This window comes from Vanessa cardui, chromosome 9, assembly GCF_905220365.1.
Source record: "Vanessa cardui chromosome 9, ilVanCard2.1, whole genome shotgun sequence".
Taxonomy (NCBI): domain Eukaryota; kingdom Metazoa; phylum Arthropoda; class Insecta; order Lepidoptera; family Nymphalidae; genus Vanessa; species Vanessa cardui.
Genome location: NC_061131.1, coordinates 12,542,848 through 12,564,649, shown reverse-complemented (window position 1 = coordinate 12,564,649; position 21,802 = coordinate 12,542,848). Strand labels below are relative to the sequence as shown.

The 21,802-nt window shown below is 31.3% G+C and overlaps 2 protein-coding genes and 1 non-coding gene across 6 annotated transcripts in view; 1 reads left to right on the top strand and 2 right to left on the bottom strand.

Moving 5' to 3' along the window:
• Positions 1 to 684: 684 nt before the first annotated feature.
• LOC124532653 (oxamate amidohydrolase proenzyme-like) lies at positions 685 to 21,188 on the bottom strand. Of its 2 annotated transcripts, none has more exons than XM_047107684.1 (2): positions 7,707 to 7,838; positions 685 to 3,535 (listed from the first exon to the last, which is right to left on the bottom strand). In XM_047107684.1, exon 2 carries the CDS (start codon positions 3,502 to 3,504, stop codon positions 1,915 to 1,917), a length of 1,590 nt encoding a protein of 529 aa, XP_046963640.1. In that variant the 5' UTR covers positions 3,505 to 3,535; positions 7,707 to 7,838; the 3' UTR covers positions 685 to 1,914. The 2 variants fall into 2 exon arrangements, with proteins under 2 accessions (XP_046963640.1, XP_046963638.1); XM_047107682.1 differs by lacking the exon at positions 7,707 to 7,838 and adding an exon at positions 21,067 to 21,188 and having other exon boundaries at positions 686 to 3,535.
• Positions 19,319 to 19,390, bottom strand: Trnac-gca. The gene has a single exon. It is a non-coding gene; the product is annotated as a tRNA-Cys (tRNA).
• The window catches only part of LOC124532652 (calcium-binding mitochondrial carrier protein Aralar1), a 30,360-nt gene continuing 28,982 nt past the window's right edge, over positions 20,425 to 21,802 (top strand). The window contains exon 1 of one of the 3 annotated variants that reach the window (XM_047107679.1): positions 20,425 to 20,697. In XM_047107679.1, the coding sequence (XP_046963635.1) occupies positions 20,647 to 20,697 (51 nt within the window). In that variant the 5' untranslated portion in view covers positions 20,425 to 20,646. Of the gene's footprint in view, positions 20,702 to 21,160; positions 21,292 to 21,802 lie in introns of those variants that run through there. The other 2 variants (XM_047107681.1, XM_047107680.1) reach the window with 2 other exon arrangements.

Below are 21,802 nucleotides of genomic sequence, written 5' to 3'. Positions count from 1 at the left end.
ACAAACAGACACTCCAATTTTATTACGTATAGATTAATATACTGTTGAAATACTTGGACTTTTGCGCAACATTGTATTTTAAGCATTGGCAAAATATGTCACAGAAATTTTTTCTACCCACATATCTTACTAACGATCCAAACCAGGTTCGCATGTGTGCAATTTATTACTAAATAAAATGAGAAGTACGAGTAACAAGAAGGTATGAAGTAGGTATGTATTTAACCTTCAATTTTGATTTATGTACGTTATAAATAAGAAATATGATGAGTATAAAATGGTTTTTATCGTAATTTTATCGTGAGACTTAGATTAAAATAAAGCCCACGGCTTATAGATTCAAATTTGTGTAAATTTAAATGTCAAGGTCAGAATATTGTTGTTACAGCCGATTAGCTGTAACAACAGTACCTATAATATACAAATAACATAATAATACGATTGTACTACCTAGCTGTTCTTTTTTGTACGTAATTTGAAATGTGAGACATCTTCTGAAGTATTCTTTCAAATAATATAGTGCTTTAAACAATTGTAATTCATATAATATTCCTAAGGTAAACTAGATAATCAAATTTTTCTACGAATCTTTCTAATTTAGAATATATAAAAAATATTAGTATGAGTGCTAAAAGATAATTTTGAGTTCTTTGTAGCTATTTCGGACTTAATATTTTTTGATACACTGTTTTGGCAAATCCAACGACAGCCATGATAAAATCATCAAATACATCTAGTTCAGATAAAGGTTTTATTATAAAATTTATTTAACTTACTATAATATAATACATAAAGCAATAATAACTATTCTAATTCCATGTAAAATACCCCGAATGTAAAATCAACATTATATAAAATAAAATAAATATTACTGAGTTTGTTTTCTATTTCAATATTAAACTATGAAATATATTTACGCTAGCAAATTGAAATACACAGCTTTCCATTTTCATAAAATCCTTAAGTCAAATATTTAGTGTATAAACTTGATAAAAAAATCCATGATGTAAAAACCCTCAGTGGTTGAGACACCTTTAAATGTCTCCTAAAGATAAACATCAACAAATTGAACATAAAGCGCTAAAAGAAAAAGCCTTCATGAGTTTGATGAAATTCTGCCAAATCTGTCATCTGCCAAACCCACTAACACACATTGAAACAGCGTGTTCGAATATTCTCCACTAACCCTTTCTACAAAATGGAGGCTAGATCCGGTTCTATAAATGTTCTCACTTTTACATGCTATTTTACTTTGGAAAATAAAAACTTTGTATACTGAAAAACTTAAGCCCTCCACAATTGTCAATTCTATTGTCCACTGGGGAGAGTAGATTCAAAACATCGTATAAAAACGTAATAAATCCACTAATTTGTCACCGGTTGGCGCTAATGCGGATAAATGGTCCGAACAGCACACTGAATTAAACTCTCAGAATAATGAAGTGGCCGCATTCGTCTTCATTTGAGAATCTAACTCGCTTTATTAGATACATATTAAGTTGTCCACGAAGTTTTGGGTTCATCCGATACAGAGTTTGTAGTGAGATTGTTTGACAGTTTTGGGTTGGATACGCTTTATTAACTGAGGTTGACAGTTCTCGTCCCTTGAAGAGTTTTTTCGTTATCATATATCATGGAATACGGCAACATAAATCAGCAACTTAAATTACTTAATCTTAGTTTGAAATTATATTGTCTGAAAATGCCAAGGCATATCTCTGGGGATTGAGATCGCATGTTTAGTTAATTCCGATAGATTACAGGTTATATTAAAAATAATTAGTCCGATTAACTACATAGTTTTAAATAAATGCGTATTACGTATGTCATGGAAAGAAAATTCTATGTTTACCCATACTATTTGTACCTTGTTTAAAACCGCCTTAATAAACGTTTTAGAATATTACCAATATTCTAAAACCCAACTGCACTTCCGTCGCTTCTAGGATCAAATGCGCCTTCAAGCAAACCATCTGGGTGCCTTACTAACATCCCAGCTTGTCCTACAATTCCACTATACGAAGGCAACATCACTACTCTATGACCTCTCTGTTTAAGATATTCAATAGTCTCACTACTAAACCTGTCTTCTAAATGCAAATTATCATTAATTTCCCCAAGCGTTCTTCCATATAACCATCTTGGTGCAGAAATTGACTTTTGCAAACCCATTCTTTGAATAACATATCTGTGAAAAATGGCAGCTTGTGTTTGAGGTTGACCATCACCTCCTTCGGTACCATAAATCATTGTTCGGCCATCATTTAAACGTGCAGCCGCTGGATTTAATGTGTGAAATGGCTTTTTCCCAGGAATTAAGTACCTAATATGGCCTTGTTTTAAATTAAACGAAATACCACGATTATGCCATATAATCCCTGTAGACGGTAAAACTACACCACTTCCAAATATATGATAAGAGCTCTGTATAAATGAAACAGAAAATCCTTTGCTATCCATAACCCCCATCCAAATAGTATCCCCTGGGCCCTCACCCTTTCCATACGAAGATGTTTGATTAGGGCTAATTTTGCTTGCCATTTTGGAAATCGCGTGACTCGCTAACAGTGATGGAGCATGAACATTCATATAACAAGGGTCTGTAATATGCTGGTCTCGCAAAATAAATCCCTGTTTTGTAGCCTCAACTGTTGCATGAATAAATTGACCTTCATGTTCGCCACTGATGCGTAGTTTCTCTAAGATTGCGAGAATAGATAAAGAAACTAAACCCTGTGTCGGTGGAGGTAGGTTGAATATTTCTCCGTGTTCATGAAGCAATCTCAGAGGAGTTCGTCTAACGGGCGTGTAATTTGCAAGATCTGATTCTGTGATTGGTATACCTAGGGACGCCATGTCTTTCGCAATCAATTTCGCCAAATTACCCCGATAGAAACTATTTAAACCCTGTTCTGATAGCTCTCTTAAAGTTTTGCCTAGACTTTTTTGATAAAATCTTTGGCCAGTCTTAGGTATTATTCCATCTGGTAGATAAATGTTTTTAAATTCCTCGGAAAGGTCTTCGTCGTCTTTAATTATACTCATAGTACCGCTTTCCTGTGAAGATGACACAGGAAAACCATTTTCTGCATATGTTATTGCATCTGCTAATAAAGCCGAAATCGAAAATCTTTGGTAGCCACATTCAGATACATAATTTAATGCTTCTTCCCACCCACCAACAGTTCCGGCCACAGTGATTGCAGATTTGGGCCCTTTGTATGGTAATTGATCATACCCCGCATAAAATTCTGTCGTCGCTAAGCTGCCAGCTGCTCCACAAGCTTCGATGACCACCGGGTCACCGTGAGGAGGAACAATGAGCCAGAAACCATCTCCTCCGATATTATTCATATGGGGATACACTACGGATATTGTAGCAGCGGCAGCAACCATAGCATCCATAGCAGTTCCACCTTCTCTTAGAATCTTTAGAGCGCTTTGAGAAGCTAAATGGTGTGGTGTTACCACCATTCCTCTGGGGGCCATCTTACTCGTCTCCATTTCAAATGTATTCCCTTGAAATTTATATCATCTGAAAAAAAAGCAATGCATTTTATATTTTATTTGATTAAGAATAACCGAAATATGTGAAGAAACGAGAATTGTTTTAATAATGTATTTCATAAATAGATAAACCTCTTCAATTTATGAATTACTATTTTTGCCAAGAAAAAACCTCGTTTTTCCTATCCAAACATCAGACAAGGCTTTACAAGTAAACCTGTGACCATTATATTTAGATAACTCGATAGGAACCCATATTGTTCGATAGAATATTTATCGTACAGTTTTAATCCTCTAAAGTATCACAGAAACTTTTGTCGTCAATATATCGTTAGCCTGGGCGGAATAGAGCTTAAATCTAAAATGCCTGGTTTCACTATATAAATTTTAATGTCCCGATAGCTTCTAAACTACTCCTTCATAAATACCTAGGTTTATACCAAAAATTACTCCCTGGAGTTCGTAGGACCGTAAACTGTCTATGAAAGATAGATAAAATATAATAAAGATTAGAATTATGGTAAACGGATCGCATTATGAGTTTCCTTTACGGGAAAATACGAATTTCCAGTACGGAAAAGATTTGAATGTAATTATATGTTACATTCAAAGATATTATGATTGCACAAAAGATATAACGTATAATATTTCGTTATTATTATATGAAATTGAATAATTCAAGGTTGTAATATTAATAAAATAAAAACCTTAAAAGAAAAGCATTGCTTTAAATTATTATTCAATGGAAAATTTAATCTTATGTAGTAAATAAAAAAAAACATTTTTTTTATAATTCCATGGTTCAAACAATCCAAACAATTCATGGTTTATAATAACATATTTATGATAGAAGCTACAGATAAAGAAGCTATAAGATACAGAATAAAATGTTGTATTAAAAGTTGTTTTTTTTTTTCATATCAGATCAATAGTGTAGGCAAAGACGTTGTTGTAAATGCCTCAAGGTTATTTTGTAAAGGGAAGAAAAAAACTTTCATCGCTTTCAAAAGGGTATATTTTATAATTGAAACCACAAAAAATAAAATTCTGTTGACGTTTAATTAACCCCTAGTCAGCCATTCATCTAAAGGGAAACCTTAACGATGAATTATTTTAATTTGCGGCCGCCATCTTTACTTAAGTCACATCTTTCACGACTAATTGGAAAAAAGTTTTGCGTCGAACAGTCAAACATTTCAAACTTCGTTTTAAGTAAAAGATATCACGGAAATGTCAATTAAGTTTCAAATAACTGGCTTGATTTATAAAAGAATATTGAAAAAACTAGCTGCAGATAAAATTCATACAAATGTATCCCTCCCATTTACCCCGTCTTTAAAATCCTTTCGTACTGAATGCTTTTATTATAAAATAAAGTCTAAGTGTATTTCCTAGAATAGTTAATTTTGGCTGTTTGTGGGTCGTCAGTCAAAGAAAACGATTATATATTCATACTATATTTTACGTGGTAATATTTAATTTAAATCTCAATTAAAAAAAGTTAAGTAAAGCGTCAATATTCATGGGTTAACTAATTATTACCAGGTAACCTATTTGCCAGTCTGTCTACCTATTATAAATGAAAAATCTATTTTTATTAAAAAACAACATTTATTTATTATAAATTTTAAATGTTATCGTTTTTAATATAACTTATGGAATTCACTGTCGGTACAGTTCTACCGAAAGGAGCAACTAGTATTTACCCTTGTAAAATAACGGATCAGAATTGCTTATAAAAGCCTACTTGGATATACTGTATAATAGAATTTTGATTTCCCTGCGCTTCTTCCGAAGAACTTTAAAATCAAAATGTGAACAGAAATATATGACAATTGTTTGCTTATAACACACAAGCAAATAAATTCATTTCGATCTCAGCGTCTCTATCGAGAGTAGACGATTTATTTCGTACGCGTTCCAACAAGAAGCGAATTAAGGCATACGATCGTATTCCAATAGCCGTATTCGAACATAAACCACCCTATGACCCTTTTGTATAGTGGGGTGAACTCGTAAAATATGTTTTAGAGGGATGCCCGAACTGGGACATATTGGACCCAGAAACGATATTGAAAATGAAGTTTTTTGTATGCATTGAAGGGCTTACGTTGACGAAAAGGTGACGGCACTAACGTTTTCATTGTCAAATGTTATATTATATGACATCAGGGAAGGGTGTTGACGTCATCAAATGTATTACTTTTTTTATGATATAGTTTGGCGGACAAGCATATGGGCCACCTAATGGTAAGTGGTCACCATCACCCATAGACAATGACGCTGTAAGAAATATAACAATTCCTTACATCGTCAATGTGCCACCAACCTTGGGAACTAAGATGTTATGTCCCTTGTGCAGTGTTGGACATTAATCATGCAATTGTCAATTATCTTATTAATTGACTAAAAAGTAATTGCAATTAAATTAATTACAATTTAATTAATCGCAATTACACTTTTAATTGCACCTCGCAATTAAATTAATTTGATTAACGTATGTCAATTGCAACTTACAATTAAAATAATTGCAATTAACTTTTTTAGTTGTTTTATAAAACAATTAAAACTAACAATTAACTTTATGTATCAAAATGAAATTAGTAAAGATTTAGGAAAATTAAGCTATAAGTATTAGACTTCAGACGAATAAAATGTGGTCACAGGCTCTAAGTATTAAGCTTATTTTTTCTAAATCTCTCTTTCCACAAAAAAAGGTGTTTATTTTTATATTATATAATATAAAGTTGCATTGATAGATATTTCTGCAGCGTAGGTATAAAACAAAAACATTTCAAGTCGTCGTTTTCGTTCAAGTCTTTTATTTGTTGCTATCATATTTATTTAACTACATGAAAAGATGGGGGGCACTATTGTACTACCCGGAACCACACGGGTATATTGTATATTTATATATACTGGCTTTATATTATACAGCAGTATTTTTAATTGTTATTTTTAATTAAAATTGACAAAACAATTAAAAATTAATTAATTGTTAATTGTTACTAATACAGTTGACAATTAAATAATTGTTAGTTGTGATTTTCCACAATTACAATTGATTAATTGTTAACTGTAGTAGTAACAATTAACAATTAATTAATTGTTAATCTTTAATTGTTCTTGCAATTAATTTTTGCCCAACACTGCCCTTGTGCCTGTAGTTACACTGGCTCACTCACCCTTGTGTTTCACCACCACTCACCTCATCGGAACACAACAATACTGAGTACTATTATTTGGCGGTAGAATAACTGATGAGTGGGTGATACCTACCCAGACGGGCTTGCACACAGCCCTAGCACCAAGTTATTACTTCACTAATGTACAACATTGCAATGCTTCTTTAATTATAATGCTCATATACATTTATCCGACTCTACTACTACGACGCTACCTCATCATACTTTAATAGTAACTCGTTAACCTTCAGAGCAATTCTAAACAATGGCTGTAAAAAAATTCTGACGATAATTTTGATATGTGAATATTAAACTTAAATACAATGGTTTTTATATGAAGAATCAGTGAGTCTCTAACACATACATCTCTAAATAAAACTGAAATTATCAGAGGCCATCAAATTAAAAATTAATACAATTAAATTATATACTTAATGGTTTTTATTCATGCCCCATATACACAGGATGAAGATATAAACGAAGAATTTGAACTTGCAGAAACAAATACATTGTGGTACTCATTCCTATAACACATAAACTACCGTATATATTTATTAATAAATATACAAATTTTTCATTTTTTTTTAATGTAAAATTTGTATCGCCACGTGACTTGTATCCTTTCCTTTGATTTATCTATCTTTAATTTGTATTATTTTTGTGTGTACCTATATATTTTTATTACAGGCAGCATCACAATTTCTGTTTGAGAATTATTTGTTTTTTCATTAAATATGATCTTCGTAAGAAATAAAAATGTCTCTCTACAGACATACAGTCGTGAACATTTTTACTATATTCGTAGTGTTATAGGTACTCTATGATATCAATCAATGATAAGTATATATTTAAGAGTTTTACGAACTAATATTTGATATACATGTATACATAATTATGTACACTGATTTGATAAGAGATTAGAGAAAGAAGAATCTGTATTTAAGACCGAATATAACGGATAACATATTCTTTATAATCCAATAAAGTAAATAGAATTAATTATATGTTACTCACCAGATATTAAATTACTAGCAATACCAACACGCTTATACAACCTATTTGCACTTAAAAAAATTAAATAATTCGAAATTTAAATTGTTTAAACAAAAACACGCATGTAATCCAACGCTATCGCAAGAAAATAAAACGATTTAAAATTTAAGTAGATAAGAATATCATTTATGACGTATGAACTTCTATAATAACTGAAAGTAACTTTAGTTGAAGTCACAAACTTGAGTTCTGTTATTGCACCGAAGTTCGATTCCGTGTGAAAGTTTTATCAGAGAATGGCAGACTGATATTAGTTATATTCTGAGTACTCTTAAAACAATCAAGACTGTCATTAAATTTAATTGCAATAAAAAACGCTATCGCAAGAAAATAAAACGATTAAAAATTTAAGTAGATAAGAATATTATTTATGACGTATGAACTTCTATAATAACTGAAAGTAACTTTAGTTGAAGTCACAAACTTGAGTTCTGTTATTGCACCGAAGTTCGATTCCGTGTGAAAGTTTTATCAGAGAATGGCAGACTGATATTAGTTATATTCTGAGTACTCTTAAAACAATCAAGACTGTCATTAAATTTAATTGCAATAAAACCTCTTTTCTACCTTTTTTTATTTTTTATTATTATTACCTTTTTTTATTATTATTTTTGTTGCTGATAGTGCATATTGCAATGTAGATTTTATCAGGCGCTTTCATCTATATTAATATTATAAATTTGAAAGTAAATTAGTCTGTCTGACGCTCTTTCACGGCCAGACCACAAAACCGAATTTAAAGAAATTTGATATGAAGCAAATTTGAACTCCGAGAAAGGACATAGGCTTGAAAACATACAACATGAAATTAAATCATTTTAAAAATTACGTGATTAATATTTTGATATTTTCGATTTAAGACGGCAATTAATAAGACCAACAGCGTAAGATATTTAAGCTTTTTACACGAAATTATTTTAATAGAGCGTCCTAACGTTATATATTTTTATTTAATTGAGGGCTTGCCTCCAATCTTAAAGAATAACATCAAAGTGGCGGCTTTACATAAAAAATGTGGCCTGTTGTAAAAAAAAAAATCCCTTTTCACCTCTGATGTTTTCGACGGGATTAGTGAAAGGTTACGTTTCAGTTTACCTAAAGGGTTATTACAACATTATTATATCAAAATCAAAATATACTTTATTCAAGTAGGCTTTTACAAGCACTTTACAATTGTCATTTTACAACTATATTAAGTGAAGCTACCGCTTTTCGGAAAGTAGATTCTACCGGGAAGAACCGGAACGAAACTCAGTAGTTACTCTTTTTCAACATTTAAATATACAGTCATGTTAGTTAAATACAATTATATTTACTCAAGGTTCCGTAGAAACTTTTTTTTCTGATGAAATATAGACATACAAATAAATACACGTCAAGCTTTGGACCATCTCAAGAATGGAAAGCCGAGAAACCCTTAAGAAAAGGCCCTTACCTGACAGACGATCATTTATAACCCACATTTATTCCTACTAGCGTTCGCGCAGCGGTCGAAATTTGATCATAATCATTATTGTAAATTAGAGGAGAATGTATCACACGAATTTGCATGTACCGTGCAATATTTTTTTCTACTCTTATTTCCAAATTGATTTTTTTTATAACATAACAACAAAGCATTAATAGCTTACCAGAAATAGATATAGGTTGTCTTAAATTTTCGCGATTATTACACATTTAAATAAAACTAATTATAACGGATGAATCGCGTATATTAATTATTTTTAAACATCCCGACGTTTCGAGCACTTTGCAGTGTTCGTGGTCACGGGTAGACTAAGATGACATTTGTCTATTTGAAGAACAAAGGAAATATTATTAACAACTACCGCCAACGATTTCTCAATTGATATCTTGAGTAGCGTTTCGGTTGCACGCAGAAGGCACTAACTGTTTCTTTAGGTCTTGCAGTCTGTTGGATTTGGGTGTTAGAAAGTCTCCAACCATCTTCTCTATTGAAGTTAGGATGTTTTTGAATTTCAATAGCCTCGCGTATCATTCTAGGAATGAATCTGTGTTCTCTAGCGAGGATCTGTGGTTTATCAAATCGGATAAAATGGTTAGGTTTATCCAGAGCATGTTCACAGACTGCAGATATGTAAGATATCGGACCCAATCTGTGTAAACTCGAATGTGAGTGTGGTTTATCTTACATAGGCCAAACAAAGAGAAGTATCGGTACCAGGGTCAAGGAACATATAGGAGATGTCAAAAATAGGCGTTCTTCTAAGTCTGCAGCCTTCTGCGTGCAACCGGAACGCTACTCAAGATATCAATTGAGAAATCGTTGGCGGTAGTTGTTAATAATATTTCCTTTGTTCTTCAAATAGACAAATGTCATCTTAGTCTACCCGTGACCACGAACACTGCAAAGTGCTCGAAACGTCGGGATGTTTAAAAATAATTAATATACGCGATTCATCCGTTATAATTAGTTTTATTTAAATAGATATAGGTTGCAAGCAAAGGAAAAACATGTAGTCATCTACACGTGTTTTGTCTTTTATACTAGTTGTTTGCCAACGATGTCGAGCACATTTTACGTTCTATTTTTCTAGTACTTAAAATTAACTTTGTACCAAATATTAAACAAAATCCAATGATAAAAATGTATCGTAATAAATATACAGTTTTATTAAAATGATATAACCAAAGATCGTTCAGTGTTTCTAAAACACATTATTATGTAAAAGTAGACCAAAGAATAGCACAATAATGAAGTAAAACTTTAGTCTGGCGGAAATATCGCGACCTGCTTGTGGAATTCTTAAAATAGAAAGTCCTGTGACAATTCAGAGCGTCTAGATCAAGCAGACCTTTGACTGCAACAAAGAAACTTCACTGAAAACTTGCGCAAACATCAGACCAGAAAATATAAATAAGAAATTAAATGCGAATTCCTATTGACATTTTCAAACAATTCATGGAGTTGAATGAATCAATGTATATTTATAGTACGACACAATTTGGGTGTACCATCGGCAAAATTTGTAAAACAGATCACATCCGAATTAACTACGCTATCACAAATTATCAATATTTATTTCTTATGTGAATATAATCTTTACACAAACGTAATAACTTGGAATATCATATAACCGTCAATTTGACACGACGATCTACATGCACTTGCTTCTTCGGGATGAACTGACGGGAGAATCTATAGCGACGAATAGCTTCGAATGGCGCGATAGGGAGCTATTTCTATCGGTTGTATAAATCAGCAGTAATCAGTTTTATTGAATTTTCCGTTGCTCTAAGCTGTGTCGTACTATACCTATTTCAAACTAAGTAGATATGTCTATGACAATAAACTCTAAATTGTACCATCGATACATCGTCACGAAATACACAATTGTTTCTACGTAATATCGAACATAGTAACGAACCCAGTAATTATTAAAAAAATATTGTCACATTTAAAAAAAAAATTTAGTTACCGACACTAAGGCTTCGTAAATGTTGTGCTGAAATGGTGGTAAACTTTATTCCATAAATGGTTTTGAAATAAATACGTGAAAAAACTACCGACAAATACTACAATATTTATAACGTCATTGATGATCTACGTAAAAACCTGTCATTTTATTGTGACGTTAGTACTTTGATAGTTACCATCGATATAAGCGAGATGTGCTTTCGATGTGCTAAGTAGAGTTCTTTTTTTTATCTAGCCTCATAAATTTAATTAAAATAGTATACCATTGGTGAATTGAGTGAGTTGAGTGAGGTGAGTTGGTTATAGGACTAAGAAGGCCACTCATTATATTTATTTATGCAATCATTAGTACATTTAACTTTTTTATATAAGAGCAAGACCCATCTGAGTAGATACTCTAACGCTTTAGGAAAAGTACTGCCGATTGCTGTTTACAGCAATCAGTAGTACTTTACTTGGTGGTAGGGCTTTGTGCAAGCCCGTCTGGATAGGTACCACCCACTCATCAGTTATTACCTACCGCTAAATAACAGTACTCAGTATTGTTGTGATCCGGTTTGAAGTGTGAGTAAGCATTGTAACTACAGGCACAGGCAAGGGACATAACATCTTAGTTCCCAAGGTTGATGGCACATTGACGATGTAAGGAATAGTTAATATTTCTTACAGCGTCATTGTCTATGGCTGATGGTGACTACTTACCATTGTGGCCCATATGCTCGTCCGCCAACCTATACCATAAAAAACAGTGGTAATATTTTCTGAATTTGAGTGCCTAAGACAGATAACGCACTGGCGATTTAGGGGTTGGCAAACATTTCTAACAATTCCCCATTTTACACATTTGTCATATTTTTTTTAATTATAATAAAGAGCAGTCAACTGTAAGCGTTATTTTGTTTCATTTTATGTTGTAATGAAAGTATGAAACCTACCAATGTTGCCATCTATTTGATTGCTTATCCATAAACTTTTCCATTACCCAAATAGACGTTGAAGGATATACTTTCATAAAAGTAACTTCGAAATTTAATATTACACTATAAAATGTTGTATTCTAAATTCGTATAAATATTAATAACGTTGAATATCAATACGATACTTTATTTATTTATGACTAGCGGCCCTACCTGGCTTCGCACGGGTGGAAATATGGACTTGGATGGAAGGATGGATTTCTTACGTAATTCTAAAATAAAAGTAGCCTAAGTCATTCCTTATTACATCAGTTACCTGCCAGTGAAAGTTCCATCAAACTCGGTCCAGCCGTTCCAGAGAATAGCCGGAATAAATAAACAGACAGACAAAAATTGTAAAAAATGTTATTTTGTTATATTATGTACCGTGTATACATACATAATATTTTAATATAACAAACAGACACCCCAATTTTATTATATGTAAATGTATGGATATAACCTTTATTACATTGTTCAGTTATTAAAAGTGACAGTTATTGACATGAACTTATATAGTAATAAAGGTTATATTATATTATAATTCACGCTTGTCACGTCAATATTTTAAATTAAGGATAGATGAAAATGCGTGATGGAAATATAATACATTATCGTTTTGCAGATGAGTTTTCTTCCAAAACGCACTATCTTATGGTATAGTAAGTTTTATATTTAGTAGTATTTTTTAGTTAGACACTACGAAAAATTGTTCTTACATACTAGTTTACTTCGTGTGTACCTTGTATTTTTTTTTCGACCGCCCAATAGTAATAGACTTTATTATTACAGTCCAAACAACATATTTATAATTTTCAGTGATATTGATATTATAATAAAAACGTTTTAAAAAAATTGTACATTTACTTTATTCCATTGACTTACTTTTTTATATGTCATCGATATATTCCTGTCACCGCCCATGAACAAATAATAAAATATTTAGTTTACAGTTTTCGAATTTTGAAATTGTCAATAACTCTACTCGAATAAAATTGATAAGTGGTTGCTCATGGGTTGAAATTCGATCATAACAATTATAATTGTTTTAAAATTAAATTTTCATATTTCGAACCTTTTTTTACGTCAATGGTATTTAGCTCAATACCTAGAATCCATATTAATTAGAAAATTAGAAATTATCCATCCATATTAACGGATTGGCGAGTAGACTGAGTTCTGCGGCATTCGCGGTCAAAAAAAATAGATTATGTACCGATGTTGATACAGCTCGCTTAGTATATTTCAGTTACTTTCACAGAATAATGTCATACGGTATAATGCTGTGGGGCAACGCAGCCGCTATCCATACTATATTTGTGCTACAGAAGAGGGCTATTCGCGCAATTTATAACCTAGGAGCTAAAGAATCGTTAAGGAATAAATTTAGAGAAATCAAGATATTGACTGTTGCTTCTCAATATATATTCTGCAATGTTATGTATGTACGAAAAAATATTAATGATTTCATGAGAAAATGTGATACTCATAGCATTGGTACAAGGAACAAACACAAACTTGTTACTCCTGTTACTCGACTACATAGAGTCAGTAACTCCTTTGTGGGGCAATGTATACGGTTTTACAACAGGATCCCAGAAAGCGTTCAAAATGTCTCTGTTGCCAAATTTAAGAAAATTATTAAGGAACGCTTGTGTGCAAAAGGTTACTATACAATTAATGAGTTTATGATCGATAGCACACCTTGGGAATGAAACGATCGCCTCCTGGCTATTTCATCTCATATTAAATTGTTTAAATAATATATGAGACAAATAAAAAAATAAATAAAAAAAACCCGCTGAGTTTCTTTCGCCGGTTCTTCTCAGGTCAGGGTATTTTCTTTTCCGAACCGGTGGTAGTGTTTCAATTGACCATCAATAAGAAAGTGTAATGCTTCTATATTGAATAAAGTTATTTGAGTTTGAGTTTGAGTTGAGAATAAAATCCAATTACCATACAAAAAGTATAGGTTTAATAGAGGAAGAAAATTATCTTCTTTGCCTTTTCATATTTTTTTAATTTTACATCTTGCTAGTTCGCTTCTTTACGGAAATTATCAATTTAAAAGTTATTTTTAAAAGTCTAAAGTGTGCGCTGTCCCTAAGACTTAGGACAAACAAAATTCGATTTATTTACTGCCGTCGGACAGCCGGTCTCTTTATAACTCGGCTCTTATTACTTTTGAAAAGCAAAAACATGTTTGCCACTCCCAACTTTCTTTGTTACACGTTTCATACCTTCCTTTATATTACGTTATCGGACCCAATCTGTGTTTCCTCGTTTTGATAAATTGGATTTTTAAATTTTTTTTTTTTTTACATTTTCAAGGAATTCTATTACCAGACAGTCTGATTCTTTTTGCTTTTTATCGAAACTTTTTTATATCGAAATCATCTACTAGCTAGCTACCAGCTACTTAGGCCGAATTTACATACGTAGAAGAAGACTCTACGGGTTGTATTTTGAAAAACACTTCATCAGTGGCGGATTTACAAATCTGCCGCTAGTAGGCTATTTAATTTTTGCCGCCCCTACTTTTTTTTGCAACATTTATGATTTGTGTTCTATCGTCCTCAATACATCGGTTTTTTCCAATTATTAGTATGATTATAAACTAGAAGATATTTCAGTCAGTTACTAGATTAGTTTTCCAACCCGCTATGTAGTGACGAGTATACGGATTACGGAGGTAATGTGTATGCATATAATTATAAGTTTTTTTTCTGTAAGATAATAACAAATTTGGGCTAAATTTGCCACCACTCTAAATCTGCCGCCCTGGGCTCCAGCTTACTTAGCCTATTGGTAAATCCGCCATACACGATACTCTTATTAGGATCACGTTGTCTTACATCTATTATCATCAAAATATTTATATTAGTTTTTGATTATCTTACAAAACTGTTAGAATCACCTTGTACATAAATTATAACTTTTTCCTGGAATGTTTGATAACACAATAATATGGCTAGAGCACCTAGTCAAAACAATTTACCTGGGTGGATTTTCCAATTATTAAATGAACGTAATTTAAAGTATATGGCGTAGTTATTCAAAAGCCTAGAATTACCTAGATATACATATATACATTTCGCCCCTCTCAGCCGAGTTTTATTCTAATTTATATATCCTTATATATGTATAAGCATTATAACTTCATATTTAACATTCGCTTGAGTAAGCTGTTTTATTTTTTGTGCTAAAGTTTTAGTTTATCATTAATACTGATGGACTGTGATGATAATGACCTGTAGTTGTATACTAGCGATGCAATAGTGATACTATATATACTACAAAATATGTTTATTTACGACATCATATTAGAAACTTCTTAAGTTATCATTGTTTCTTTACTATATTGTCTATGTATTATAAACAAAATATATCGCATCAAAATTCGTTGCGTAATTTTAAAGATCTAAGCATACATAGTGCCAGACAATGTAAGCAACTTTTTCATACTATGTAATGTTAAAGCAGATACATTTTTAATTAAATTAAAAATCGTTATTTATTTAAGACTAAAATTCCGAGAATATAAGAGCTATTCTGACGAAATTGACAATCTTCAATTTCGCTGTTGTCGCAAAACTAAAGACATACTTCAGAAAAATCAAAGGTGGATTAATTAATAGTCTCCGGACATCCTTTGAAAAGAATTAATTATCACCGATGTCTTTTCATCTCGATGTTCAAAGAGTCTAAAGTCGATTGGTACACTAGAAATTTTATAATCTTATTGTGATGTAGCGCTTTGACAACTCTAAGAAGCCTTTGCTTAAGAAAGGAATATTAAGTAGGCTTTGACCAGACGGTCGGATGAAGGCCTTATTTATTTAGTTATTCTAATACGCCTATATTTCTTTTACATACTACATATATATATAACTAGCGACCCACACATGGGTACTTGATATGTATCGTTACATTATGACCAAATTACATAAAAACATACATACTGTAAATGCCTGTAGTGGTGTATCACACTGCACTGGTCCGTGTATTTTTATTACATAAGTGTTTTTGTGAATATGCCGATGGTGTTTCAAATAAATAAATAAAAACATTATAAATTGTAGCCTATGTGTTATTCAGATATATAAACGACATTACTGTCAAATTTCATCCAAATTCGTGCAGTATTTTATTCATGAAAGAGTAACAGATATACATACGTTCATCCTCACATCTTTCGCATTTATAATATTAGTAGAAATAGTAGGAATTCGTAACATAGGATGTAGTGTATGTTCATTATTCAAACATAAAACCTAGATTAAATATTACAGTGGCTCATACAGAGATATAAGTTGTTAGGAAATATTGAACGTTTTTTATTAATATAAAGTAGGTACATATGCGGTTTGAATATTTTATAAATTTTATTTTTACGTTTGTTCGATGGTTACTCGGAAACGAATGGACTGATGTTTTATTTATTTATTAAATATCAACAAGCGGATATCTGACGTTTACAAAAGTAACTGATTCATGATAAAAATAATAACTTCCGACTACCATATTGTAGGCATTACATACTGATCAGAGAACAAGAGTTTTCATTATTATTTCTTATATATACGATTAAAATTAAGATTAATATCAATGTTTCATTACAATAGTAAAATTACGATTTAATTTTCAATAAAAAAAGGATATAAAATTAAAAGAAATATAAATATACTGAAGGCCAAAAACAGTAAAAAGGAAAAATCAATGATAAAAATAGACAGATTAATTATAAACATGACTTCAAAATAATGTTTTAAATTAATTCGAATTAACATAAAAGCTTTAGAGATGTAGCTATCAGGGGCACCGTGTCTGTAGGTGCTCGGGGTGTTAAGGGGGGAGCCCGGGGGGTATCAGCCTGTAAGTGTCACGTTGCTGGTTTAAGGCTTCAAAGCGGTTTGATGGATATACATGTATCAGACTTTCCCCCGTTACATACACCATAAGTTCATCGTCTAGCACATGTTAAATTGTAAAGACGTGAAAATAACAGGTGCTTGCTCTGGCTTGAAGCCGCAGTCGAGTGTACTAACCACTGGGCCATCTCGGGTGTATTATCTTTTAAACGAAACATCCATTGGACACCCCGGGACCCACCTCGTAAGTTTTTGTTTCAAGATCTCTAAGAGATTCTTAAATATATAGTTTTTTTACACACAACGTACCGAATTTCGAATCAATTGACTATGCTCATTAGACTATGGTTAAAACATGCTTTTCATATATTAAGTATTTTTCGACAACCTAATCGATCATTTAAACTGCGATATATTTATTAGATATTCGTACAAAATCACTCAAGACTCTTTAATTATATACATTATTAAAAACGTAAAAGTTGATCACCCGATTTCACCGAAAAAAAAGACCAAAATACGTAGTCGTTAGATTTTCAATTTATCAACTCATCAACTCAATTATTTATTTTATATTTCATTATGACACATTTAACATTTATAAAAACAAGTAAGACGTATATTCTAGGCCATTAATAATTTATAAATATGTATTTAAGTTTAGCAGACAATTTATCACATTCTATTCTATATTCAAAATGTCTGACCCATAGACAAGATCGACTATCCTTATTCACGAGAGTCCAGAGGCATGTGGAGCATTATTACGGAAATTGCGTTTACCAGTACAACCTCTCAACGCCAGTATATATGCATTTTACTACTAATACGGTCTAAGAAACTATTTTCGTTGAAAATACGACCTTAATACAATCGTAATTAGGGTTAAAATCTCATATCTCTAATTTCACCTCCTGTCATAACATAAAAGGCTTTCTATGTAGTAATCTATCCAAATCTTATAAACCTTACATTTAATAACTCATATACAAAGCTAATAGATTATCTTGTATAAGAAAATGGAAAATGTTTATGAACGATAAATATAATCTCATCACATGTATAGATACCGTCCGTTCGTTAACTTGACAGTTGACAATGCCTATTCAAAATTATTTTATGTAAATGAAATCGAAAACATTTCATTAACTCAACCATAACTACGTAGTTTGTAATTGTAACCCAACAAAATCGTAAAGAATCTCCTCATAGTATAAAAAATGATAAAAAAAAAAAAAACAAAAATACTTTATACCTTATGAAATCTTTAACGATCGATTGCGTCATTTTTATAATAACAATTATGTATCATGATTTATCTCTAATTTTAAAAATGTATTTTTAAACAAAGAGTACGTTTAACAGTTACATGTAACTTAAATGATTATTAGTTTGAAGTAATCGAATGATTATACCTGAATCATTTATTCAAGGTACATTACCTATAATAATAAATTATATCGTCACAGCTTTATGTTTGGCAACATATTAGTACACGTGGATATATTTATAGATACATTACGCATCATTTGATAGATGTTTTCATATCTATAATTAATTAAATTCAATGAGGTCATTGACCCAATTGCATGTAATTAATATCATTGATCAAAATAATTATTATGTACATATGTATAAGCTTTAGTAATTTGGCAAATTAATCTGTTAGTGATTATATATAATTATATAAATACGGTAGGTTTGTTATACATTCGACCAAATAGTACAAAAAAATGTTCTTTAAAAAATTAACACCCATTGTAGGCGTTTAGAGGGCAAGTAAAAATGGCGCATGCATGCGCGATTTACAATGTAGCTGGCATGCCTAAAGGCTAACCCGATAAACAGAAATAAATTGGTTAAATCGTTTACAATATAGTTTCGACTTAAATATATGCACATAAGGCTTAAAATGCAACTGAACTTTTAGTAAAACATTTTCGCCGTATTTCGCAAGCCCGCGGCAGAATTGTGACGTGCATTTGTTTACTCGCGACCGCAACATGCCGAATTCGCTAACGAACTTATTATTCGAAATTCGAATGCCAGTCTTCAGAGCTTTGGACACGTTATTTATGTTTATAGGAAAACGCTTATTCGCGTTAGCAGCATTACTGCATTTTGCATTACATAATTATTTAGTTTCAGTATATACGAAGTTAAATCAGTAAAGTAGATACTACATAAAAAAACTCGAGAAACAAATTACATTTACTTCTAAAAGCTTACTATTTTATTTTAATACTTATGTGTAAATGTTATTTTTTCAGAAAAAAACGGTACAAAAAATAAAAAAGTGTTTTACCTAGGGGACACCCGGGTTTGAACCGGGGACCTCTCGATCTGCAGTCGAATGCTCTACCACTGAGCTATATCCCCACTTGACTTGAGTGGTGAAATTAGCTTTCTGTTATTACAAAAATGACATTTCATATTTATTAATTAAACAATTATAATATTGTAACAATAAAAAATATATATTAACATTTGTATGAAAAACAAAATTAATTAACATATATATAATACGATATTTTTACAAGATTTGATAATAAGAATCAATAAAATATATTTTATCATTTCTTAAAAAATAGATAAAGTATTGTTTTACGTGATATCTTAGGGATTTTATGATTCCGCGTTTGCGCCATCTATCTTTACGCTTAAGTATTACAAACGAAAAAGGATGCTGTAGGTAAACTGGAGCTAAATAAATATATGGACATTGTTTTTCACTAGATGTCGCAAAAAAGTTAAGAAGTCGAAGTAAATTCTAATTTACTTTCTGTGAAAAAGTGCGATGTGAAATAAAATATGCTGAACGTTTGTGAAATATGATAACTGAGATCAATCGATGTGGAATCATAGGTTTTTAGAGGCTATTATTTTTTTGAATTACGTACATCCATCCTTTTACTCTAACAGTTAGTTAGTTATTTAAGCTCATTCATTAATTTTCATTTTAATATGTAGGTACCAATTTTTTTAATACGTTATTTAAGTTGATGCTCAATAAATATTGATAAACTAGTGCTATTTGTTGGATTAATTTAACTCATGATTTTTTGATATTTTTTTTATATAATAAATAATTACGTGGCTATACTCACCATAAATGTATGCACCGGTTGTATTTATTTTTGATTAATGTACTTAGCTACTTAACACAAGGTTGTTTAACAATCAGTGTAATTTTAACGTACAGATACAGATGTACCTAGCAGGTAGACTAATTTTTTTTACTTTTATTTTGTACGGACTTAACACATGAGATAAATATAATAAATGCAATACATTTTATTAACAGATGTCTGTAAAAAATGAATATCATAATATGAAACATAAGAATTTTTGCAAAAGTATTAAAAATTTGAAATCGCAATGTTTTAATAAGTTGACAACCCTGTTATCGTCAAGCAGTAGGTAAGGCTGCAAAATTACAATAAAGTTGCGAACGGAACGCAAAACCCGGCGGTTGATCATGAGCATAGTGCGTGAAAATCTAAAATAGATTTACTTATTTATTTTATATATCGTGACCGGTGACGTAATCACGGACTATACACAAACCCCCTAAGTTAAACATTACAGTATTTTTATTTAAGAGAAAAACTGTGTAGTGCCGAAAAAACACTGTAATGTTTAAATTCTTGTCAAATTCTTTGATTACACAGGCCAGCTGTCAAGAGGTGGGTAAGTTTATTATTTTCCAGAGGAATATCTTGTTAGAATTGATGTGTTATCATTTTGACCCCTTATCGGTCGTCAGTATGCGGTATTTTCGTGGTATAAACGCCCTTGAAGCTTTTGCCCTTGAAATACTTAGGAACGTCAAATCTGCGGCGTTCTTAGGTTACTAAATATTGTCACAACGAGCTTTATTGTATACCAGTAAACAATTTAAAGATAAGGCTTAGTGAAATTATTCTTGACTATTGTTTATTACGACAGATTGTTAGATAATCAGCAGAACTAACCTCTTTGACCTTTAACAGGGAAATGTAAAAAAAAAACAAAAAATCATTTGAAATTCAAAGCTTAAATAAAAATTGACTTACCCGATATTGACTAATCGCGGTAGCCCCCTATAAGTGGAACTTAGTTTATTTTTCGTATTTACCATATGCCAACTTTCTTGAATGATGGAAGTATTATGACCATGTGGAATATGTATATTGCTTAAGCACACAAGATAATAACATTCTTATCTGTTACGTCAACTATTCCAATATTCATCAATTCAGTCTAATTTGAATCTTCACAGCACAATGACTGCTCAGCGGGTAACTTGCCTTTTCTAATTCACACAATATATAAGATGTTAAAGGATAAAATATTAGTTATATGTGGCTGTTTTGTGGTTTGTGATCAATTAAAGTGAGTGCAATACAAGGATAATAATTATATGTTCTACAACATTGGGTTTGATCTTCAGTTTGTTAATTTTTATTATATTGACGGTAATACATAGCATTTAGTATATTTAATGGAATTTAAATTTAATACTAATGTATGACAGTTTTTTCACTGTATTTATTAAGAGCATAAAGAGAAAAGTTTAGGTTAGCAACTATCAAATGGTCTGAAATATTTTAATTTTATGAATATTTAAGTATACCAACTATTTAAATTATCAACATATATTGACATAAAATTATGTTAATACATTTTTTTCTTATTAGAAACAACATTAACAGTATCTATGTGTAGATATTACCATGCTCAAAACAAATGGCAGATAACAAATTGTGACCCTAAATTGTGATATTTTCCACAATGACCAAAACGATAATA